Source organism: Sander lucioperca, chromosome 7 (assembly GCF_008315115.2).
Source record: "Sander lucioperca isolate FBNREF2018 chromosome 7, SLUC_FBN_1.2, whole genome shotgun sequence".
NCBI lineage: Eukaryota > Metazoa > Chordata > Actinopteri > Perciformes > Percidae > Sander > Sander lucioperca.
The window spans coordinates 166923-193102 of record NC_050179.1 but is presented as its reverse complement, the minus strand read 5'-3'; the positions used below and the strand labels follow the sequence as shown (position 1 = coordinate 193102).

Below are 26180 nucleotides of genomic sequence, written 5' to 3'. Positions count from 1 at the left end.
TTTGCCATTTGATGCCAATTCTTCATTCTGAGATGTGTTTATGGTATTTTGAATGCAGTTTTTCACTTTGAAGGAGATGTGAGGCATTTTGCATTTTGTGTGTGCAGTTTTGGGAATTGTGTGTGGAGTTTTGAAAAAAGGAGAAAACGTGTGTAAACAGTTGGAAGAAACTGTAAGTAGACATAGGAGAAAATATATACATAAAGTATATGAAATAGAAAAAAATAGAATTATAATAATAGTAGTAAATCAAATCAAACATATTTACACAATAAACACTCTTATATAAACAGACAGTAGCCTATATAAACGCAGATATACAGATGAGTAAGGTGCGGATGAATAGAGAAGACATATTGCACAGTTGAAGGTAACAGAGATTAATAAATAAATATGCATAGTGCAGAATATTGTCCAGTGATGGCTTGTTTTTAAGCCATGATGTCTCTCTCTCTCTCTCATGGGTGGGCCAAATTCTCTGGGCGGGCAAAGCAGAGAAAGGGGAGGTAACCTTTCCCCTTATGACGTCATAAAGGGAAGATTCCAGATCGGCCCATCTGAGCTTTCATTTTCTCAAAGGCAGAGCAGGATACCCAGGGCTCGGTTTACACCTATCACCATTTCTAGCCCCTGGGGGACCATAGGCAGGCTGGGGGAACTCACATTAATGTTAAAAAAACCTCATAAAGGGACATTTTCGGGCCATGGGACCTTTAAAGAGTCTGACTGCTGCTGGAATGAAGGACCTGCGGTCAGTGGCGCAAAAAGTGGGTATGCGCTATATGCGGCGCATAGGGGCGCAACAAAGCGATGGCTTTTTTTGGGGTATTTTCTATATGTAGCTGCTGTTGTGCATTTCTCAATCATTTCTGCATTTCCTCAATGTTATTATATAACATTTTAGAGGACTAACAGGCTAGAGTAGGCACCCTGTCTCATAAGAATCCATCATAGAATGTTGACATAGAATGTTGACATAGAATGTTGACACAGAATGTTGACACAGAATGTTGACACAGAATGTTGACATAGAATGTTGATATAGAATGTTAACATAGAAGAGGGAGTCCCGACTTATTGGGACTTTGTCTTATTCCCCGTATCCCCCAGAGTCAGATAAGTCCATACATACCCTTCTCATCTCCTTGTAACCATAGATATAGAACATTTGTTGTTGTTCTATATCTATGGTTGTAACTCTGTCTGACGTACCCACCGCTAGCCTAGCTTAGCACAGATCCTGGAGGTAACCAGCTCCATCTAGCTTAGCTTAGCACAGATCCTCGAGGTAACCGGCTCCATCTACCCTAGCTTAGCACAGATCCTAGAGGTAACCTGCTCCATCTAGCCTAGCTTAGCACAGATCTTGGAGGTAACTGGTTCCATCTAGCCTAGCTTAGCATAGATCCTGGAGGTAACTGGCTCCATCTAGCCTAGCTTAGCACAGATCCTAGAGGTAACTGGCTCCATATAGCCTAGCTTAGCACAGATCCTGGAGGTAACTGGCTCCATCTAGCCTAGCTTAGCACAGATCCTAGAGGTAACTGGCTCCATATAGCCTAGCTTAGCACAGATCCTGGAGGTAACCGGCTCCATCTAGCCTAGCTTAGCACAGATCCTGGAGGTCACTGGCTCCATCTAGCCTAGCTTAGCACAGATCCTGGAGGTAACTGGCTCCATATAGCCTAGCTTAGCACAGATCCTGGAGGTCACTGGCTCCATCTAGCCTAGCTTAGCACAGATCCTGGAGGTAACCGGCTCCATCTAGCCTAGCTTAGCACAGATCTTGGAGGTAACCAGCTCCATCTAGCCTAGCTTAGCACAGATCCTGGAGGTCACTGGCTCCATCTAGCCTAGCTTAGCACAGATCCTGGAGGTAACTGGCTCCATATAGCCTAGCTTAGCACAGATCCTGGAGGTCACTGGCTCCATCTAGCCTAGCTTAGCACAGATCCTGGAGGTAACCGGCTCCATCTAGCCTAGCTTAGCACAGATCTTGGAGGTAACCAGCTCCATCTAGCCTAGCTTAGCACAGATCCTGGAGGTAACCGGCTCCATCTAGCCTAGCTTAGCACAGATCCTGGAGGTAACCGGCTCCATCTAGCCTAGCTTAGCACAGATCCTGGAGGTAACCGGCTCCATCTAGTCTACTGCTCCCAATAAGTGACAAAATAACGCCAACATGTTCCTATTTACATGTTGTGATTTGTAGAGTCACAGGGTGTACAAATAACAAGGTCACATGACACACAGCCATCTTCTAACCGTATACATACTGGGAACTATATTCTCAGAAGGCCGAAGCTCTGCTACTCTCTGCTCCTTGGGCGGAGTGATTTGCTCGCAGCACCTGAGAAGCCCTGTGGTGAGGAGCAGAGAGTAGTTATCTAACTCTGGGGGATACAGTGAATAAGCTGAAGTCCCAATAAGTCGGCGTGTTCCTTTAACACTGCACACATTTTGATGCTAAGCTTATGGTTTCTTTAACCATTGACTGCTGACTTATTCTCTTTCTTATTCAACTGTTTCTCAGAGGGATCTTTGTCTCTTTCTGCCCTTTCAGTTGTCGGTCTGGTTGAACTATTGTACAGCGTTTTGTTCTCCATGTACAGAACTAAATAACATTTATTTGTAAAGAAGACTAAAGGCATTCAGACACATAGAGCAGTCCTGAAGACATCTGACTGGACACAATCAAACTTTGTGACAAACCTTTCAACGGTGGTGTAAAATAGAAATAGTTTAAATATGCAGAGCATCAGTGCAGACCAGTTGTTTGCTATTGTTAGAGTTCAGATCACATTGTGGGAAAATAAAAAGGTAGAAAAAATAGATTGCGAGCCAGTCAGCAGCTCTGTGGTGATGACTGGGCAGCAACTTCATTTAGATACGAGCAGACTCCACTAAAGGTTCCTCTACAGCCCACTAATGACAGGGTGTTACACACACACACACACACACACACACACACACACACACACACAGAGTCACACACACAGAGTCTCACACACACACACATACCTCTCATGTCTGGGTCTTTATTGGGCTCCAGCAGTTTGTTGCCGTCCAGACCGCCGTAACGTTTCCTCCATTTGCGTCTGAGAGACGGAGTTCTCTGGAAACTGCAGACAGAACAAATTAAAAACATTTCATTCATACATTTTAAATAAAGTTGTCAATATGTGATCCTTTAGTACACAACTATCCCACGTTTAACCACTGAAAACTAACAACAGTACACTGTAAACAATTGCTGTAAATTTACAGCCAATTTTCAACCCTAAAATACTGTTTTCATGTTAAACAGTTAAGTACTGTAGTTAGCAATGCATTGTGGGCTGCTTAACTTGGAGCAACAGGACAGAGGCCCTAAACAGCATGCTGATTTTTTAAATTACAGGACACTACAGTATTTTTTGGAAACTGAGTGCTGACTGGGGAATTTGGAGCACAGTCAGAAGTTTGATACGTTAGTCTTTTACATTGAGGCTACTGCCTTGGTCCTTGTCTTAGACCCGTTGTGTTATTCAAGGTAAAGCTTAAGATAAATCACTTATGACAAGAATTTGGTAAGTGTTCAAACTTCAAGTCAACTATAGGTTATGCCCGTCACGTTTAGGTGAGGTAAGGGTTAGGGCGCTGACACACAGTGCCGATTATCGGCCATCTGACAGTCTGGCGAGGTCGGTGACTCGAGTCTGTTCGGTGTGTTCCGTGCCGTCGTCCGTCAGAGGAGCCGTCGGCTTTCATTTTGGCCGATTTGACATGCTCAGTCGGAGACAGGGCAGTCGGGACCAAGGGGGTAAGCTTTCCTCGGACCGCGTAGCTCCTATGGCGCCATTTTGATGCTACCAAGCCATCACCTCCCGTTAGCATCCCATTGACTGCCATTCATTTTGACATCACTTTGACAGAGAATAACTTTACATCTGAAGAGTTTAAAGACTCTATTTGTCCATTGTTTATTTCTAAAGAAACACAACAATGTATAAAAGGCTCCATTACCTTGTAGCTCACGTTATGGCTCCGTAGCAGACGTTTTTATAAAAATAGGCTAACGATTGGGTCATAACCACGAGACTTACTGTCTCATAGTAGAGGAATTACCGTATAGTACAGGAGAAGCTCTCAGGCAGTTTGGACTTCCATTAGCTGTTTAAGTTTAATTACTAATGTTACCTATCATTTTAGTGATCAATAATTAGCCTGTGTCTATGTTATCTCCTTACATATACCTACGCTCTCCGTCTCTGCTAGATTGGGAATGATTGAGATTTCTCTTGGCACAGCTACCAGAAGACTTCCAACTTTCAGACAGGTTGCTCACGTCACATCTACGTCTTCAAGCTCAGTTGGAGGCTGCTCAGTAACGCTCAGCCATCACCGGGAAAGAGACTTCACTGGTCTCCGTCCAGAGACACGGGATCTGTTGGTCCAGTTTATATACTGTCTATGGTTTTGAGGCATTTTTTTGGACCTCGGGGACCCGACTGATCAGTCCGACTGGCTTTACTGCCGACGGTCGGCCGTCTGGTTGGTGTGTTAGCACCTTTAGGGGCTGTCTCTGACGAGCAATTTAAGAATTGAAGGGTATTGCCATAGCAGACACTACTAGGCTGCTTCTGTTTGCTAGAAATCTCGTCTCAGTGTCGTCCAACAGAGTATATATATTTTTCCATTTTTTGAAAGTAGCTGTATTCATGTTGACATTGCTGTTTGAAATAAAGGTATTTGATTTTGAAGTTTGTATTGCTTATTTTGCACAATATTCACAATAATGCATATCTTAAGCAATTGTCTATAGCCCTGAGAATAATGAAGTTCTGATATTTTAGGAAACTGCTAAATTTAGTTATTGTATTATCTACTGTGCCTGTCTATAGTAAACTCTGAGAAGTTAAAGTAACAACCTAAACAGAATATTATTGTAATTTCCAAATAATCACAGAAATATGCTGCATTTTTTTTTACTATATTAGTAAAAATCATTTAACAGTGTGAATACAGAAATATACTGTATTTGTGGTTTACAGACTACTACTGTAAAATCATTTTACAGTATAGATACCGTAAAATTACAGTATATTGCTGGTGTCCCTGCTGCCAGCTCTTTACTGTTATTTTCCAGGAAAATGATTTACAGTGAAAAAAGGATATGAATGTGTAAAGATTACAACTGGTTCAGACTGGTTTTTAAATGGCTAGGGCGTAATCTACTTTAGATTTCACTTGTTGGACTTCAGACATCACTGCGTCTTCTTAGTTCATTTATGTTGCAGGATTTGTTTTAAAAATGCAATTATTAATTCTGTATAAAAATAAAATAAAAAAGTAAGATGAAATACAATTTCAGTTGCACGGTCGTATCGTGAGTCTTTACATCCCAAAACAACAGTATTATATATATATATATATATATATATATATATAGAGCATAATCTTACATAATTGCAAAAGGGTTCTCCAATGTTGTAGACAGAAGTGGCTGAAGAAATGCTTGAAGTCCATGCTTTTTGGTCTAAACGTCATACCCAAATTAAAAGTGGTACAGCTCCCGTATACTCTGACACTCTGGGGTGGGGCTGGTATCACTGGAAAGGTGACTGATGTGTGTGTGTGTGTGTGTGTGTGTGTGTGTGTGTGTGTGTGTGTGTGTGTGTGTGTGTGTGTGTGTGTGTGTGTGTGTGTGAAAGGTGATTGATGTGGGTGTGTTTGTGTATTTGAGAAGTGTTGTATTTTGTAGTTTTTTGGCTTTTTTCTTTGCACTTTTCAAATGGAAATAAAAAACAGACATATCTGTAGACAAAAATTCATATAAAATCAATTTTTGAGTCTTTTGGCTTCTGGATTTTTTTCTGTAGAAAGCTGAGACATGTGGCTATGGCCTTGTGTTGTCTGTATCTCACCAGATGTGTTTACAGCAGTGTATTTTAATCATTTTACAAATGTATGACTTGGACGGAAATAAAAAATCTCCATTCTAGCGTCTGTAACTCTGTGTCAGTAAGGTCTAGAATCACCCGTTTAGGTCCGTTTAGGTTCTGATATCACCCAAAAAGCATGAAATTCAAGCGTTTCTTCAGCCTCTTCTGTCTACAACAGTCGAGACCCCTTTTGCAATTATGTAAACACATAATGTAATCTGAAAACTGCTACTCTGATTAAAAAAACAATGCAACTGATCTCAGCTGGTATTCTGTCTGGAATGGAGATTTCTAAGTGACCCCAAACTTTTGACCGGTAGTGTATATGTTAACATGCTGACATTAATTAGGTATAATGTTATAAACACACATTACTGTGGGAATTCTCTTTTCACAGCTTTACACAGATAAACAATGGAAAACAGCAGGTAAATAATAACTTTCATAATTTACAAATAATCATAATAATCAAAACTGGCCAGTGCAACCCACCCTAAAAAACCTATTAAAATTTCCTTTACATAAATAAAGACATTTGCACCATTAATTGATGCAGAAAAGGCTAAATTTGTTGCAGAAAAATTCACCAGAATGCAGAAAATGAAGTGTTTGTGGAGATCACAACGCCCCAAATGTTGAACCCAAAGTTAGGCCCTTGCAGCCCAGGTGTAAACTGCACAGAGTCAGACTCTTTAAAACAGCAGCTGTCCTCTGTTACCATCGTCTCTGCCACGTCTCAGCCTGTCCCTCACCAACACAGCAGGAATGTAAAACTGGACTGCTTCCAGTTTTATGGCATGCTTCACAACATGGAAAAAAAAAGGTCTGAGCGTTGTTCAGGAACAGCCTCCAGAGCAGATGCAAACAAACACAGAACAAACTGAGTCTCTGAGTCGTTCTCACCACAGGTACGAGCCGTCCTCTGCCTCCTGGTTCTGGCTGTTCTCCATCGAAGCCTTCAGGTGTCTTACTCCACTTATTCTCTGGGATCATGTAAGACGAGTACAGCAAGCGCCTGGCTGGCTCCCTCAGTCAGCGTGTCTGCAGGCTGTAAACTTGCTTTAATGAATGGGATGGTTTTGGAGAGGAGGGCAGTCCGCGCCCTGCAGACACTCCCAGCTGTCACACACACTTAAACTACAGCTAAAAAAACATATATACAGTCATGTGTAAAAATTAGGACACCCATGCTAAAGTTGACTAAAAAGAGGAATAAAAAATCATGGTTTTATCTCAGTTAGCCTAATAGCTGGTTTGATTTGCATTGAGAAATGATTTAATGGAAAGTACCCCATGCCAATCTCTAGGTATGGTGAAGGGTATGTGATGATGTGGGGTATGGTGAAGGGTATGTGATGATGTGGGGTATAGTGAAGGGTATGTGATGATGTGGGGGTATGGTGAAGGGTATGTGATGATGTGGGGTATGGTGAAGGGTATGTGATGATGTGGGGGTATGGTGAAGGGTATGTGATGATGTGGGGGTATGGTGAAGGGTATGTGATGATGTGGGGGTATGGTGAAGGGTATGTGATGATGTGGGGGCCAAGGGAACTTTATCAGGATGCATAGTTTCCTGGATCCATGAAATAACTGGCCTTTCAAAATAAAAGTCTGCCTGCCTCTATGGGAATTTAACATAGGGCTGTACTGACTTATGCCCCGTGTATTTTAAGGAAGAACATTTATTTATTTACGATACATTATTCATTCACAAAGAAAATTGGTGTCCTTAAAGGTTGGATTTTTCCTCATTTTTTATGTTAAGGCATTAAGATCAATTTCCTAAAGATGACTTTTTATTCCTCTTTTTAGTCAACTTTAGCATGGGTGTCCTAATTTTTTCACGACTGTATATATATATGTATATATAGTTAGATTAAAATTAGAGCCCGACCGATAAAGGATTTTTAAGGCCGATACCGACACAGATATTTGGTGATTTAAAAATCTGATATTCCGATATATCGGCCAATATATATTTTAAAAAAAATAAATCCAGAAACGCGTAACAAAACATGAACAGATTTCCCTAACATTAGTTATTTGGAGTTATTTAAGAGTCCTCACTAAAATAATATGATAACGCGGTTTAAAATTAAACTTTTATTGTCACAACAGAACATCAAAACATATTAAAGTTCTGATAAATAAAATGTATAAAATACAAACTTAAGATCTGAAACTTAAAGGGTTAAACACGAGGGACGATGTAGAGCAGGGGTGGCCAACCAGTTCAGCATTAAGAGCCACAAAAAAACATGCACCATAGCAAACACATGCACGTCCACACTACAACAGCAACAGTGACTTCCAGATCTGATGACAGTCATAATACATAGCAGTTTTCATAGTTTTGTTTTCTTACTTAGACTGACTCAGTGGGAAATCTGACAGTCTGTGTTATCCACAATCCTTTCCAGGTCTTGCTAGAACTAGGTTGTGCCACTCGAAACGACTCTTTCACTCGTTTGTCACTAGAGGGGCTTTCAAACAATCTGATTCAGCAGTGAAAGGGTTAACGAGGAAGGTGATCTGTGGCAGCTTTTTTTTCCTCGGGTTGCAGAATTTGTCCTCAAAACTCTGCTGCATTATTTTTTATTTTAAAATAATTGGCAAATGTATTGGCAAGTGCATTCCATTTTTTTTGTACTTATCTGAAATGTTTCAAAAAGTAAAAAATAAATAAATAAATAAATCCACCAATAACACAGCCCCCAGCCACACAGTAAGAGCCTCAAAGCAGCAGGCAAAGAGCCACAGGTTCGCCACCCCTGATGTAGAGGTTCAACCATGTTCTGAGTGTTGGTGTTGCATAGTTTGACCACCAGAGGACGCTCTAACACACACACACACACACGCACACACGCACACACACACACACACACACACACAGGTGTTTCGCCCGTTTTATTTTATTTTTTAAATATTAATTCATCAGGATCTTTTATTTGTCATTATAAATGAAAAAAAAACAAAACATTGAATAGGAACTAAAACATTGAAAAAGTCCAGTTTTGATCATTTTTGGGGGGTTGTAACCCCTCCCCAGGTAACCGGCCTGTTTCTAGTTAAGAATGAAAAAGATCTACCGAATTCATGAGAAAGTTGCAGTTAACAATGTTTGTCTTGTTGTGTTTGATTGAGTTTTGCAGCTAATTAATTAGTTTTTAATTTACATTTACATGTATAAAAACAATGGACAATGCAATGGACTCAGAAGTTAGGCTACAGGTTATATCTAGAAGAGGGTGAAAGAACATTGCAATAAAGTATTTAAAAAAAAACGTTGCGGACATGTTTGTCATTGAGGCTTTTATTATGAAAAAGAACCGGAAGTAAATTATTTTGAAAAGCGGTAATCGGGATGTTGACATTGTTAGCAGTTCTGCTTGTCACAGCTAACAGCTAACAGCTAACAGGAACCAGGAACCAGGTGGATGTTGAACTATAACGTTTATGTTTTTAAGGTTAAATAAACATTTTCAGTCAACGTTAAACCGTTTAAAACCGTTGAACCGTTTATCCGACGTCGCTCCGCTACTTAGCTGTCCGTTAACCGGTCTCTCCCGGGGCAGGCTGCCTCCTCTGCCCGGTGCTCAGCGTCTGTTAACCGGTCTCTCCCGGGGCAGGCTGCCTCCTCTGCCCGGTGCTCAGCGTCTGTTAACCGGTCTCTCCCGGGGAAGACTGCCTCCTCTACCCGGTGCTCAGCGTCTGTTAACCGGTCTCTCCCGGGGAAGACTGCCTCCTCTACCCGGTGCTCAGCGTCTGTTAACCGGTCTCTCCCGGGGCAGGCTGCCTCCTCTGCTCGGTGCTCAGCGTCTGTTAACCGGTCTCTCCCGGGGCAGGCTGCCTCCTCTACCCGGTGCTCAGCGTCTGTTAACCGGTCTCTCCCGGGGAAGACTGCCTCCTCTACCCGGTGCTCAGCGACTGTTAACCGGTCTCTCCCGGGGAAGGCTGCCTCCTCTGCCCGGAGCTCAGCGACTATTAACCGGTCTCTCCCGGGGCAGGCTGCCTCCTCTGCCCGGAGCTCAGCGACTGTTAACCGGTCTCTCCCGGGGCAGGCTGCCTCCTCTGCCCGGAGCTCAGCGACTGTTAACCGGTCTCTCCCGGGGCAGACCGCCTCCTCTGCCTGGTGCTCAGCGGGAAATAAGAAGTCTCTCCAGAAACAGAAACGGAGAAATGCCAAAAAAACAGAAAGCGGTGAATTATTACAGAGTATTATATGCACATTTAAAAAGTACATGTACACAGTAGGCTACTGTTCTTGAGTACAACTTTGAGGTAATCAGTATTTTACTTAACCCTCGTGTTGTTGACCTGCAACTTTGTGTTTTTCTGCGTCGACATTTCAACATTTTGTTGTTCTTTTTCTAAACTTTTCTCAACGTTTTTGACGATTTCATTCAAATTTTTTGTCCATTTTTTTGCGTTTTTTATTATGTTTTTTTTCTCACATTTTCCCAATTTTTTTGTCACCTATGGCGATGTTTTTGATCATTTTTTTGTCACTTTTTCCGATTTCTTTGGTCATTTTTTTCAGCGCTTAAAACAAATGTTTTTGTCTATTTTTTTCGTTCTTTTGTCACAGTTCTGATATAGAAAGTTTTTGTAAACAGGAGGACAACATGAGGGTTAAATACTTCTATTATCTGCAACTTTACTGTATATTTGTAACGTTAAATCCTCCAGCTACATCTCAGAGGAATGTATTCAGAGGGGCAGTAACCTTACTCAGCTATTTTACCTACAGTACTGTAAAAGTACTAATACCATATTCTGGAAATGTACTTCAGACTCAAAATATAACTAGCCCTCCATCAGCGCTGGAAGAAGTATTCAGATACTTTACTGCAGTAAAAGTACTAATACCACACTGTTATAATACTCTGTTACAAGTTAAAGTCCTGCAGTGAAAATGTGACTAAGGATCCAAACAGACACACACACACACACACACACACACACACACACACACACACACACACACACACACACACACACACACACACACAGACGCACACAGATACACACACACACAGACACACACACAGATACACACACACACACACACACACAGACACACAGAGACACACACACACACACACACAGACAGTTGTGTGTTTTATGTTTTGTGTGCATTAATCTGAATGTGTAAAGTAACTAGTAACTAAAGCTGTAACAGAGTAAAAAGTACAATATTTCTCTCTGAGATGTAGCAGAGTAGAAGTAGAAAGTGGCATGAAAAGAAAAGACTCAAGTAAAGTACAAGTACATCAACATTTGGTACTGAAGTACAGTACTGGAGTAAATGTACTTAGTTACTCTCCATCCTGTTGCAGCAGGTGAAAGGACAGCCGACTGCCGGCGGAGCAGCGCAGGCGGAAGCTTCTGGTCCGGTGGCTCGAGACAAAAGCGGAGCTGTCACCATAACGGTGCACGCCAAGCCCGGCTCCAAACACAGCGCCATCACAGGTAAGGCTGCACGCTATGAGAACACAGCCATTATTTTGGAGGGAATGATCAGTTTAGTATCATTATCCTCATTTGAGGATCTGTACCAATCAAATATGTTTTCATTCATCTGAAGGACAGGACGTCTCTGCAGCACCACAATACTTACTTTAGAATAGTTTGACACATATTTTGCCTTTAACAAATATTGCGCCCCCCCTACGATTTGGATATTGCACAAGTCCATATAATAACAGAGATGTTCAGAAGTCATTTTTTGGAAGTTCAAGTCCAGTCTCCAGTCTCTGTCCATCTGCTCTGTCCCTAACACTGTATTGTTAAATCTTATGAATTCATAGCATGTCCTGTAGCTACCATCCATACAGTCCAGTATCATAGCATAGCATCTGAAACACAAATTAAGAACTCATTTACATAACTGTATTTTTCAACATTTTGGTATCTGCACCATACATGACTGTCTGTGTTACTAACCGACTGTAAAGCCCAACCTCTTCATGCATTACATTCTTCAGTGTTCAAAGTTTAAGGGACAGGGGACACGCAGCTCGTCATACGTTTCCCCAACGTATATGCGCCAATAAAAGAAAATAGAAATGCATGAATGAATTTAGATTTAAAAAGCAATAACTGCATGAAAACAGGTTGTTGACGAGTCTCAAAGCTCGAGTCTGAATCAAGTCTGAAGTCTTTTGGGTTGCAAGTCAAGTCTGAAGTCAGCTGTTTGTGCGACTCGAGTCCGAGTCTCAGACTTGAGTCCCCATCTCTGTATAATAATAATAATTATATAATAGCACCGATAGAGCGGCCGGTGACCGGAATTGGCCGGTTTTCACGTGCTCGGCCATGACCGGCGACCGGCAGGTCAGTCTGACATATGGTGATTTCATGCTGGTCAACGCTCCAATTAACTGACAACATAAGTTATACCAGTTACAGTTCTCAAGGACGCACGCACAGCACGGACGCCACAGCACGCTCTCTTTCTCCTTTCTCTCAACTTTTCCGCCGTGTGTGGCGCGTACCCGCTCGCGGTGTGAAGCGCGTCGGTGCTATTCTCCACATGTAGGAACCTGGTGAATTAACCTGCAACATGTCAGCTGTTTGGGAATTCTTCAGCGTGTGTGCAGAAGATAACAAGTTTACAATATGCAACACCTGCAAGGAGAAAGTAGGGCGTGGAGGGACGACACCAAAAACCTAAATCACATTTCTTTAGTTGATATTGATGTGAAAAGAAGGAAATGGTTCTAACATTGCTCTTTAGATGTGTGTGAATGTCCCACACCAGGAGTAATTTATATAGTTCTATTATATAGTGATCCATTATCTGTTCAACACATGTTCTATTAAAGAAAAGATAGAAAATAAACGTGTGTGTGCTGTGAAGTGGTTAGAAAATATGAAATCGGAATCGGCTAAAATCGGTATCAGCTGGTCTAACTCAAAGAAAATCAGAAATCAGAATCGGCCTAGAAAGATGTAATCGGTGCATCTCTAAATAATAATAATTTATGCCTTTCATTGATCCCCAGGGGGGAAATTACCATTTTTTTCACTCTGCTGTTAGAACACATATTGCAATTTTGATTAAAATTGTGATTCCTTTTGCAGCCCTAACCCCAGGTCACCATCACACAGTTTATAATGACCAACTGAAGGATAATTTTACCATCTTCTCCTCTTCTACTGTCGCAGAAGTTTCTGCCGAGGCCGTGGGAGTCGCCATCGCAGCGCCTCCGACAGACGGAGAGGCAAACACGGAGCTCGTCCGCTTCCTGGCTCAAGTCCTGGAGCTGAAGAAAAGTCACATCTCTCTTGACAAGGTTCCTGAATACTTTTACTTTACGTCCTCCAGAAAAGTTTGAGCGTCAAACACTTCATTTAAAGGCATTCTGGCGAGTTTGTACGCAACAATTTGTGCCATTTCTGCATCAAGTTATGGTGCAAATATCTTTAATTATTACTAGGGATGCACCAAATCCAGATTTTTGGGGTTCGGCTGAATACTGAATCCACTGGTTGAGATTCTGCTGAATCCTCGTCCCATCCTCAGTCCATGAACACAGTATTTTACCTTTATTTTACCTTTATTTAACCTTTATTTTACAAAGGAAAAATCACATTGAGATTAAAATCTCTTTTACAAGTGAGCCCTGGCCAAGAAGGCAGCACATAGAAATACACTTTAACAGACAACAAGGAACAGACAGACAGGGATGGACAGAAAAAAAAACAGAAAATCACATTTTAAAACAAGCGCAAACATGTTGATATAGTTGATGTAGACGGGACTTGAATTCAGTCTGTGAAATAAAAACCTGCAATTTTAGCTGATTTTGTAACTCATTCCATGAAGTTGGAGCACTGTAACTAAAAGCAGTAAACTCATTAATGAAGTAAACAGTGACTGTCCTTCCTTTGCTGTACCTGAAGTTGCTGCATTCTGGCTGCTGTCTGTAGATTCCTTCATCACAACTCGTATTCTTCCAGATGTTTGATACCAGATGTTGTAACAGCGGTGATGTTGTGTATAGTTTAGGGTCCTCGCCACCACCAGACTAATCAGCATTGCAGATTGAACATGTAGCTGGACTTGAATGGTCTTCTTTTGACTGAAAGTTCTGCCAAACTACACTTTTTCTGCTCACCAGTTCCATTTTCACTTTCTCACAGCCTGCTGCATTGAACGCTCCACCTACGTAAACACCTTCCTGTAATCAACGACGCCGTCATTACGGCGACCAGCGTAGCGCACGGAGTGTAAGCGTACGGTTCAGCAGAAACCCAACCCCGTCAAAAAGCCCAAAATTCAGCCCAATCAGAAGCCGAATCCTGGATTCGGTGAATCCCTGATTATTATTACCACTGAAGTGACTGTATATATAGATCTAGAGATCATAGACCGTATATATAGATCTAGAGATCATAGACTGTATATATAGATCTAGAGATCATAGACCGTATATATAGATCTAGAGATCATAGACCGTATATATAGATGTAGAGATCATAGACCGTATATATAGATGTAGAGATCATAGACCGTAGATATAGATCTAGAGATCATAGACTGTATATATAGATCTAGAGATAATAGACCGTATATATAGATGTAGAGATCATAGACCGTATATATAGATCTAGAGATCATAGACTGTATATATAGATCTAGAGATCATAGACTGTATATATAGATGTAGAGATCATAGACTGTATATATAGATGTAGAGATAATAGACTGTATATATAGATCTAGAGATCATAGACTGTATATATAGATGTAGAGATCATAGACCGTATATATAGATGTAGAGATCATAGACCGTATATATAGATGTAGAGATCATAGACCGTATATATAGATGTAGAGATCATAGACCGTATATATAGATCTAGAGATCATAGACCGTATATATAGATGTAGAGATCATAGACCGTATATATAGATGTAGAGATAATAGACTGTATATATAGATCTAGAGATCATAGACTGTATATATAGATGTAGAGATCATAGACCGTATATATAGATGTAGAGATCATAGACCGTATATATAGATCTAGAGATCATAGACCGTATATATAGATGTAGAGATAATAGACCGTATATATAGATGTAGAGACCATAGACCGTATATATAGATGTAGAGATCATAGACCGTATATATAGATCTAGAGATCATAGACCGTATATATAGATGTAGAGATCATAGACCGTATATATAGATCTAGAGATCATAGACCGTATATATAGATCTAGAGATCATAGACCGTATATATAGATCTAGAGATAATAGACTGTATATAAAGATGTAGAGACCATAGACCGTATATATAGATCTAGAGATAATAGACTGTATATAAAGATGTAGAGACAGGCGCTCACCAGATCTGCTGTCATTGCTTGGATTGGAGGACAGGAGTTGCTCCACTTTTTGCCACAGCTGATAAATTATCCGGACTTCTTTCAGCGTATTGATATAGCTGTCCTCCAGACTGAGCAGACCTACGCCCAATGGGAACGCGCTGCTATTTATGTTATCGTGCCTTGTTTGACCTCCTCTCTCCTGCCTCCTGCAGGGCTCCAGGTCCAGAGACAAACTGATCCGAGTGGACTCGTCTCTCAGTCCAGAGGAGGTGCTGAGGAGGCTCAGACAGGCTGCAGGCTGACAGGAAGGGGGGGGGGAGGAGGTGCTGAGGAGGCTCAGACAGGCTGCAGGCTGACAGGAAGGAGGGGGGGAGGAGGTGCTGAGGAGGCTCAGACAGGCTGCAGGCTGACAGGAAGGAGGGGAGAAGAGGAGAACGGAGGCGGAAACACGCTGAGAACCAACAGAGGATGTTCCCGTCACATTAATTTCAACTGTAAAACCATGTGAAGAGTTTTAGTGTGGAAACAAACAAACATTGAAGTGAAGGGCGCTTTCAGACACACACACACACACACACACACACACACACACACACACACACACACACACACACACATAGTCGGGTAGACTGGGTGAGATTCTGGGGGGGGTGGTAGCAACATTTTTATCTGGTTGAGTTTGCCTTCACACGGCACTTTGTCAAACACCAAACATGGTGAACAAACGGTCGCTGGTTGGTTGGACAGAATATCAGAGGGAAACTCGCCAAATACGTGCAGCTGAGACCTCCACAGAGCGAGAAAACACAGACTGACATGTTCACGTGTTGGGATGAGTTATGTAATGACTTCTGGATGATGCATTGGCTTTCAATAAACCGATTATTAATCTGTTTGATTCTGACCATTTTATTTATCTTGATATTTACATATTTTGTCGTTTATATTGTCAATTCTGAAGAGCTGTTGAACTGTGTTTCGTTGTCCTAAAACAACGAAAATACATTCTATTCTAAATCAGAACAGCAAACTTTAAGTCCTTCATTTGGGATTCAGAAAGAATTTGTTAAAAAACTAAATCCTACTGGAGGTTTTACATGAAATATTACATTTGATATATAATGTATATGTATATATGTACTGCAGGTTAAGCAGAGCTGTGGCTGAGCAGTAGATGGCGCTGTCTTACTGATAATGTCTGTCAGTGATGGAGGAAGTATTCAGATCCTTCAGTGCAGTGGTTCTCAACTTGGGGGGGGGTCACCAGATCATTTCTGGGGGTCAAATTTAACCCATTTTCAAATTCTCTAATTCAGAAATATGACTTTCTTTTTAACCAAATTACCCAAAAATAACACGGACGGTTCCCTACAACGGTCTTCGTGAGTACCATTATTGATCACTACTTTCATTGATTTTTGAGCGTTTTATTTCATTTTATAGCATTTGAAAAAGTCTGTGATTATCCATCAACTCTAATATTAGTCTAAATAATTCATACTTTCAGTTGTTTTTCATTTAGGTATAATTTCATATAAACGAGGTTTATTGACCATGAATTCAAAAAAATAAGTGTAAAACTATAGTTGGTGTTAGTGGTAGTAAAAATATTTTTTTTAAAAAGTCAAAAAACGGGACAAAAACATTTAAAAAAGTCAAAAATATTTTTAAAAAAAGTCAAAAATATTTAAAAAAAAAAGTCAAAAATATTTTTTTTTTTTAAAAGTCAAAAATATTTTTAAAAAAAGTCAAAAAACGGGACAAAAACATTGAAAAAAGTCAAACGGGACAAAAATATTTTAAAAAAAAAAGTCAAAAAACGGGACCAAAAATGTCAGAAAAAGTGTCACTTCTGTATTTTGCCCGAGGTTAGAAAGAAGAGCGACCCTAACCTCCCAGATGGGGGTCGGCTGGATCGGGTGTATAAGGAGTGCAGTATGAATCAGTGTTGTAATGTAACAAAGTACAAATACTTCACTACTGTACTTAAGTAGAATTTTCACGTATCTGTACTTTACTTTGTTATTTATATTTCCGGAAACTTTTACTTTTACTCCACTACATTTTCTAAACAAAATGTATACTTTTACTCCACTACATCTCCCCTCAGTATCTTAGTTACTCGTTACTACAAAATAAAATCAGAAGTAATTTGTTACACTGAAAAAAGCAGGTTGGGCCAATCATTGCTCCTAAATTGCCAGGATAATGTACGCTCTATTCCAGTTGGTGACGTGATTCCTGTTTGTGGCCAAGCGGTAAAAAAACAACAAACATAGGCCAAAACTAAAGAAAAAGAGGAGGAAGCAGAATGACTGATAGCGTCATGGAAGCACCTGGTGCAGGCTCTGCTGCCATGGTAACAGACGATGATCACCCCGACGACAGTGGTGATGATAATGTTACACACCTTTGGCCATAAAGTTCATAATCAAAGTTTTTTTTATTTTTACTTTTACTTCTAATACTTAAGTACATTTAATATCAGAAAATTACTTTTGATACTTAAGTACAGTAAATATCAGATACTTTAAGACCTTTACTCAAGTAATATTCTAAAAGGAGACTTTTACTTCTACCAAAGTCAATTTCTGGTAAGATACTTGTACTTTTACTCAAGTATTGCTTTCAAGTACTTTATACAAGACTGGTATGAATGAAATCTAGACTTATTGTTCGGACTGACTTGACAGAATTGGGGGGGCTCCAGGGCCTTGCAGGCCCCCGGGGGCCCCGTAGGATCCTCCAGCGTTGACACAGTCAGGATCGGGAACATCTCTGGAGAATATAGCTCGTTAGCACCAGTCATCTGCTGCAGAATCAGAGCGTTAGTGGAGCCGTAATGAGCCGCGAATCAAACTAAAAGGCCGGATCAAAAGGCCGGACAGATAATGGCTTCCTATCAAACACTAGATAAATTTCATACTCTCTCTGCCAACATAGTTTCCGCGTGTCTGGGAACGTGAGGCAGGTTTAGCTGTATACTGTCGCTGAGAACATTATATAAGAAGTTTAGAGCAGATTTCACGTCTCCGGGCTGCTGACTGAAGTTGTTTCCTGGCGAGCGTCTCCCGTGGCGAGCCCGGATCAGCTTTACGTCACACGGCGAGTTATAAGCCTCTGCTGCAGGCTGCACGGACACGTTCCCTCCTACACTTCACAGATCATAAATCCTCCTCTCCTCCAGGCTGAAGACGACTTCAGACTGTAACTACAGGTCGCATTCTGTACAATGAGAGTGATTAGAATAAGCCAACAATGGAGGCCGGGTCCTGAACGCATCACCAGATTATAACGGGCCCTGCACCCCCCCAACACATCGCCTGGGTCTGTCTGAGGTTTTCATCGCCACTGTTGCACTAAATTCTTGCTCTTGGGGGGGAATTGTTTGGTCTCTGTAATTATAGAGTGTGGTCTAGACCTACTCTCTCTGTAAAGTGTCCTGAGATAACTACTGTTAGGATTTGACATGATAAATAAAATGGAATTGAATGAGGAACTAAACGCCGTCTTTTTAAGTTTCTTTGTAGTCGTTTTTAATCTCTGTGTGTCTGTTTTGTGTCTTTTTGTGTGTTTTTGCATCTACGTGTGGATATTTTGTCTTTTTGCATCTCTGTGTGGATATTTTGTGTCTGTTTTGTGTCTTTTTGCATCTTTGTGTGGATATTTTGGGTCTTTTTGTGTGTTTTTGCATCTCTGTGTGGATATGTTGTGTCTTTTTGTGTCTCTGTGTGGATATTTTGTGTATTTTTGTATCTTTTGATGTTTTGTATCTTTTTGTATTAATTGTGGCCATTTTTCTAATCTTTGTGCTTGTTTTGCATCACCCTGTAGTCATTTTGTGTCTCCTTTTCGTTGTTTTAGGTCTCTGTGTGCTCATTTAAACTGACTTTCCAACAACAAGTGTTAACACCGTACAGTCTCGAGCCCCGTAATCCCTCCTCGTCTGTGTCTAACGATTAATGCAACATTTTGCAGCTCTGCAGTGTGAGTTTACATGACTAAAGTTTGTCATCTGGTTTCACATCAGCGTCACAGCATCCTGTCTGGCATCAGTGAGCCGAGCTCCAATTAAAAGATAGCAGGAGGTCATTAGACAGACGTGATGAGAGGACAGCTCTGGCTTTCTGACGTCTAGTTTGAGTTTGATGGAGCGGGACGACTCGTTCCTTGAGAGGATTACAGACGACCTGAGAAGATGAAAGTTATTTCAGAGATTATGTTGCAGGACATTTTGCGTTCAGCTCTCAGCTCTCATTTATCACTCTTCATTTTCACACACAAATACACACACACACACACACACACACACACAGATACATACACACACACACACACAGATACATACACACAAATACACACACACACACACACACACACACACACACACACACACACACACAAATACACACACACACACACACACACACACACAGATACATACACACACACACACAGATACTGATACACACACACACACACACACACACACACAAATACACACACAGATACATACACACACAAATACACACACACACACACACACACACACACACAGATACTGATACACACACACACATACACACAAATACATACACACACAAATACACACACACACACACACACACACACACACACATACACACACACAAACACACACACAGACACACACACACACACACACACACATAGACACACACACACACACACACACACACACACACACACACTGATACTGATACAGACACACACACACACACACACACAGACACATACACACACACACACACACAAATACACACACACACACACACACACACACACACACACACAGATACTGATACACACATACACACACACACATAGACACACACACACACACACACACACACACACACAAACACATACAGACACACAGATACTGATACACAAATACACACACACACACACACAAACACGTACACACACACAGATACTGATACACACATACACATACATACACACACACACACACACACACACACACACACACAATTACAGGACAGAGTGCAGATAGTCAGCTGCCAGTAACAGATTAATTATAATGTATTTCTCAGAGTGTATCTCGTTCCAACGTGTATTTATGTATCAATATTATAATTAACAGAAACAAAGTGAGTCCCACTTTTGTGTTTTGGCTCTGCTTCTTCTCCGGATCTTCCTCCAGACTCCGAGACTCGGATTAGAAACCGGATGATTTGACGATAATGGAGTTTAGTTGATGCGTTTTTGTGCTGATGATCTGAGACTTCATATTCAAACGGTCCGTCCTGCAGACTCAGAGCTGCAGCAGCCAAATCCTCCCGCTGTCAGCGCGGCATTACTGAGAGACTAAGGCGCGTGGTGCTGACGTGCACGTACACAACAGAATGCAAACGGGAGGAAATAGCCGCGTGTGGTGGCCGCTCCCAGAGGGCCAGCGGGCGCTCTGAGCACATCCTCTATGAATGAAAGCTGCAGAGAGAGAAGGGTGGACAGAGCTTTAAAGCCTGAGTCCGTGATTTCCTCTGATTGTCTCTTTATAGGATCAGTGTGAAGAAATGTCCCCGAAACATCCTGCTGACTTCTTATTAAAAGTGAAGATGAACGCTGTTGGTATTCACGGTGGAGAACGCAGCTCTGCAGCTCTCTCACTCTCACCCTCTCACTCTCTCTCTCTCACTCTCTCACTCTCTCATTCCTCTCACCCTCTCACTCTCTCACTCTCTCATCCTCTCACTCTCTCACCCTCTCACTCTCTCATCCTCTCACTCTCTCTCTCTCACTCTCACCCTCTCACTCTCTCTCTCACTCTCTCACTCTCTCATCCTCTCACCCTCTCACTCTCTCATCCTCTCACTCTCTCATCCTCTCACCCTCTCACTCTCACCCTCTCACTCTCTCACCCTCACCCTCTCACTCTCTCACCCTCTCACTCTCTCACCCTCTCACTCTCTCTGAATATATATATATATATATATATATACTGTTATCATGCAGCCTGTATAACGTCAACAACAAGCCTCCATGTTGTGTGTTTACCATCAGAGTCTGAGCGTCAGAGGGCTTTAAGTTGGGTATATATTAATACCTTCATCGCTCCACACTAATATATATATATATATATATATATATATATATAAGGAAATAGGAGAAATAGCTCCGTCTCCGTCTCTGGTCTCTTACACTGATTGTTTGTTGCAGTCTGTCTCTGAGATCTGAGACCAATCAGCTGCTGCTGTGGTCCAACAGCTTCTGCTCCGAGCTACCTGATTGGCTGTCACTTAAGATGGATAATATCCATACCTGCCACACATCCTCCTTCATATGGATAATATAGATTCATCAGTATCAGATTTACACACACACACACACACACACACACACAGACACACATATATACACACACACACACAGACACTCACAGACAGACACACACACAGACACACACACACACACACAGACACTCACAGACAGACACACACACACACACACACACACATACACATATACATACATACACACAGACACACTCACACAGACACACACTCACTCATACACACACACACACAGACACTCACAGACAGACACACACACACACACACACACACACAGACACACACACAGACACACACACACACACACACACACACACACACACAGACACTCACAGACAGACACACACACACACAGATACACATATATGCACACACACACAGACACACACTCACACACACACACACACATACACATATACATACATACACACAGACACACACTCACACACACACACACAGACACACACAGACACACACACACACACACAGACACACACACACACACACACACACACACACACACACACATACACATATACATACATACACACAGACACACACTCACACACAGACACAGACACACACACACACACACACACACACACATACACATATACATACACACAGACAGACACACACACACACACACATCATATTCATTGCAGTAAGAGATGTTCTAAGCCTTCCTTTGTTTGGTTTATAAATTATTTTAAATAGTTTTTCACTGAAAAACATCAAATCTTCTAAACTTGTGAGAAAATGTGTAGTGACACGTATGTCTAAACTAGTGTTGAGATTATTCTCCCCGTGTGTCCCTCTAAATGTTCATTTTATTTTGTCTAGCCTTTTTGCTTTGGACTTGTGTGTGTTTAAGTAGCTCCTCCTTGTTGGTCTGTTTGGGTTTTTTTGCTTATGTAATTCTTCCTCGTACGTTGACAACATTTGTATTATTTGTATCTACACATTATCTCTTTCCCCTACGACAGTTTGGTATGTTGTTGTTTTTTTGTCAATAAATAAAAATAACTTTACTGTTATTTGGGTTTTAAAACCTTCTGAATGAATTATCCTGATATTTATTGTTTTAGGTTTTATTTTGGTTTTGGGATTTTTTTTTAAAATGTAAAGCACTCTGTAACTTTGTTTTCAAAGGTGCCATATAACATATTAATTTAATACATTTTATTGTATATAACAATTATTAAAATTATATATTGTTAATAAAAAATGTTTTAATTAAATTAAAAAAATAAAATAATTTAATACACTGTAAACATATTTTTGTATCAGTTCAATACATTAAATATGTTTTATTATGATTTTCTTTATTATATATATATAGATATATATATATATATTTTTTTTTAAGTATTTATGAGTTTTAATGGTTTATATTTTAATATTATTTGTAATATTTCACTTTAAATATTCTTTAAATTATTATTTTATTATTTTAAATATTCTTTAAATTATTATTTTAAATATTCTTTATTATTTTTAATGTTTTTTTAATTATTATTATTATTTATTTTATAACTTTATTTCAAAAAAGTAGTTTAATTATTATTATTATTATTATTTATTTTATTTATTTTTTAACTTTATTATAAAAAAAGTAGTTTAATTATTATTATTATTATTATTACATAGCTTGCGTCATACCAGTGACGTATCCCGGAGGCTGGAGGGGGCGGGGCCGTAGAGCCAAACATCCCGCACGCGGAGCAGCAGCACAGACAGCTGACTGCAGCAGCTGAGAGAGGACGCAGCTCGCGGACAGGTCTCGCGGAACTCCACTCGCTCTCCCTCGGTTACCTGGCAACATGTGGGCGCGAGCTGTGCTGTGCGCGGCGCTGCTGTCCGCGCTGTGTCGCGCGGACGGGACGGAAGCCGAGAGGCGCGAGAGAGACGTGGAAGACTACAACTACTCCAACTCCAACAGACTGGTAATCTGATTACTTTCAATACTTTCAATACTCTAATTACTTTCAATACGATTCAATACACTGCGGCAGGTTTCCAGTTATTTATATATATTTCTTTCTTTCATTTATATTATATATTCTTCTATATTTTTATTTTATTTACGTATTTTATATACTTGTATTACTTTAAATAGTTAAATATAATGTGGCAGGTTTTAAGCTCCGGATTTATGTTATTTATATTTCATTTACATTTTTTAAATTTATATTATGTATTAGTTTTACTTTTTAGTTTTCGTTTTATTATTTATTTTGTATTTAGGTAGTTAGGTTTTTAGATGCTTACTTTATATTATTTATATTTAATTTATATATTTTTTTATTAATTAGATCATATATATTTTTAACTTTTAATTAACATTTATAATAAATATATATAGTTTTCATATTTTATTTTTTTTACTTGTACGTCGGTGTGTAATTGGAAGATTATTAAATCAATAATGGGAATATATATATTCCATAGCTGCAGCCCTCTCAACCTTTAACTGGTTCTCAACCTGTAGAAATGACTTCAATCATTCAGACTCAACTATCACTGATATAAATACATATAAATATTACCTTTCTGGATTTATTCTGTCTGTGTGTGTGTGTGTGTGTGTGTCTGTGTGTGTGTGTCTGTGTGTGTCTGTGTGTGTGTGTCTGTGTGTGTGTGTGTGTGTGTCTCTGTGTGTGTGTGTGTTTGTGTGTGTGTGTGTGTGTGTGTCTCTGTGTGTGTGTGTGTGTCTGTGTGTGTGTGTGTGTGTGTCTCTGTGTGTGTGTGTGTGTGTGTGTGTGTGTGTGTCTCTGTGTGTGTGTGTGTGTGTCTGTGTGTCTCTGTGTGTGTGTGTGTGTCTGTGTGTGTCTGTCTGTCTGTCTGTGTCTGTGTGTGTGTGTGTGTGTCTGTGTGTGTGTCTCTGTGTGTGTGTGTGTGTGTCTGTGTGTGTGTGTGTCTGTGTGTCTGTGTGTGTGTGTCTGTGTGTGTGTCTCTGTGTGTGTGTGTGTGTGTGTGTGTGTGTCTCTGTGTGTGTGTGTCTGTGTGTGTGTCTCTGTGTGTGTGTGTGTGTGTGTGTGTGTCTCTGTGTGTGTGTGTCTGTGTGTCTCTGTGTGTGTGTGTGTGTGTCTGTGTGTGTCTGTCTGTCTGTCTGTGTCTGTGTGTGTGTGTGTGTGTGTCTGTGTGTGTGTGTGTGTCTCTGTGTGTGTGTGTGTGTGTGTCTGTGTCTCTGTGTGTGTGTGTGTGTCTGTGTGTGTCTGTCTGTCTGTCTGTGTCTGTGTGTGTGTGTGTGTGTCTGTGTGTGTGTCTCTGTGTGTGTGTCTGTCTGTGTCTCTGCGTGTGTGTGTGTGTGTGTGTGTCTGTCTGTCTGTGTCTGTGTGTGTGTGTGTGTGTCTGTGTGTGTCTGTCTGTCTGTGTGTGTGTGTGTGTGTGTGTGTGTGTGTGTGTGTGTGTGTGTGTGTGTGTGTGTGTGTGTGTGTGTGTGTGTGTGTGTGTTTTCAGCTCGGAGCTCTACATGAAGTGCTGGAGAGACTACAGACGAAGAGGATTAATCCCTGGGAGAAAAAGTACGGACAAGTCCCCTCTGTGAGTCTCTCTCACACAGACACACACACACACACACACACACACACACACAGACACACACACAAGGCACAAATTATTGCATCAAACTTCCCCAGAATGCAGATGATGTGTTTGATGCTGACCACGTTGTAAACGCGTGTGTGTCTGTGTGTCTCTGTGTGTGTCTGTGTGTGTGTGTGTGTGTGTGTGTCTGTGTGTGTGTGTGTGTGTGTCTGTGTGTGTGTGTTTTCAGTGCGACCTGGGGGAACACTGCGCCGTGAGGAAAGGCTCTCGTATCGGGAAGATGTGCGACTGTCCTCGAGGAGCTTTCTGCAACTTCATCCTGCTGAAGTGCTTATGAGCCAATCAGAGGGCAGCAGCAGCAGCAGCAGTCTATTTTAACATATTTATTTTACAAATCTAGTATATGTATATATAAAAGTATGTAAAGTAGCCTTCAGAGTGGAATAAATCCTTCATGAACATTGATGTAAAAGTGATTTCTCTTTCCCATGACTCATCTTTTGTTCCACTGGATTTTATAAAAACAGCATTTAAGTAAGATAGAAAAACAAGTTTCATAATCACATCTGATTAATGATGTTAATTCAATTCTTTAAACCTCCCAAAAAACTGGAGAAGTTAAAAGGAAACTACTTTTTGCTGTGGTTTGAGCGTCTGATTCCCATTCATTTCTATGGGAGTAGCCATGCAATGCATTCTGGGAGCGTCGTGGGGCCTTATGAGCAAGTGGGTCAGCTTCTCCGCGGACCGCGTAGCTCCTACGGCGCCATTTTGCTGCTACCAAGCCATCACCTCCCGTTAGCATCCCATTGACTGCCATTCATTTTGACGTCACTTTGACAGAGAATAACTTTACATCTGAAGAGTTTAAAGACTCTATTTGTCCGTTGTTTATTTCTAAAGAAACACGACAATGTATAAAAGGCTCCATTACCTTGTAGCTCACGTTATGGCTCCGTAGCAGACGTTTTTATAAAAATAGGCTAACGATTGGGTCATAACCAC

The 26180-nt window shown here is 40.8% G+C and overlaps 3 protein-coding genes across 3 annotated transcripts in view; 2 read left to right on the top strand and 1 right to left on the bottom strand.

Annotated features, from left to right (window-relative positions):
- The window catches only part of glsl (glutaminase like), a 49235-nt gene extending 42223 nt beyond the window's left edge, over window positions 1-7012 (bottom strand). The window contains exons 1-2 of the mRNA XM_036003459.1: window positions 6828-7012; window positions 3022-3122 (exon numbers count right to left, since the gene is read on the bottom strand). Coding sequence (XP_035859352.1) covers window positions 3022-3122; window positions 6828-6874 — 148 coding nt within the window. The 5' untranslated portion in view covers window positions 6875-7012. The remainder of the gene's footprint in view (window positions 1-3021; window positions 3123-6827) is intronic.
- A 2306-nt stretch (window positions 7013-9318) lies between these two features.
- c7h15orf40 (chromosome 7 C15orf40 homolog) lies at window positions 9319-16168 on the top strand. The gene is made up of 4 exons (XM_031321204.2): window positions 9319-10127; window positions 11267-11399; window positions 13098-13225; window positions 15483-16168. Exons 1-4 carry the CDS (start codon window positions 9384-9386, stop codon window positions 15570-15572), a joined length of 1095 nt encoding a protein of 364 aa, XP_031177064.1. The 5' UTR covers window positions 9319-9383; the 3' UTR covers window positions 15573-16168.
- Window positions 16169-23351: 7183 nt separating this feature from the next.
- On the top strand, window positions 23352-25640 carry LOC116065657 (cocaine- and amphetamine-regulated transcript protein-like). Its single transcript, XM_031321203.1, has 3 exons — window positions 23352-23572; window positions 25089-25172; window positions 25405-25640. The coding sequence occupies exons 1-3, from the start codon at window positions 23450-23452 to the stop codon at window positions 25510-25512; spliced, it is 315 nt and encodes a 104-aa protein (XP_031177063.1). The 5' UTR covers window positions 23352-23449; the 3' UTR covers window positions 25513-25640.
- The last annotated feature ends 540 nt before the right edge of the window (window positions 25641-26180 follow it).

Excerpts from the sequence above, each read along its gene's own strand:
- c7h15orf40 (XM_031321204.2), top strand. The coding sequence starts at position 9,384 with ATGTTTTTAAGGTTAAATAAACATTTTCAGTCAACGTTAAACCGTTTA. Across the intron at positions 10,128-11,266 it reads TGCCAAAAAAACAGAAAGCG|CAGGTGAAAGGACAGCCGAC; the intron begins GTGAATTATTAC and ends ATCCTGTTGCAG. Across the intron at positions 11,400-13,097 it reads CAAACACAGCGCCATCACAG|AAGTTTCTGCCGAGGCCGTG; the intron begins GTAAGGCTGCAC and ends CTACTGTCGCAG.
- LOC116065657 (XM_031321203.1), top strand. The coding sequence starts at position 23,450 with ATGTGGGCGCGAGCTGTGCTGTGCGCGGCGCTGCTGTCCGCGCTGTGT. Across the intron at positions 23,573-25,088 it reads ACTCCAACTCCAACAGACTG|CTCGGAGCTCTACATGAAGT; the intron begins GTAATCTGATTA and ends GTGTGTTTTCAG. Across the intron at positions 25,173-25,404 it reads AGTACGGACAAGTCCCCTCT|TGCGACCTGGGGGAACACTG; the intron begins GTGAGTCTCTCT and ends GTGTGTTTTCAG.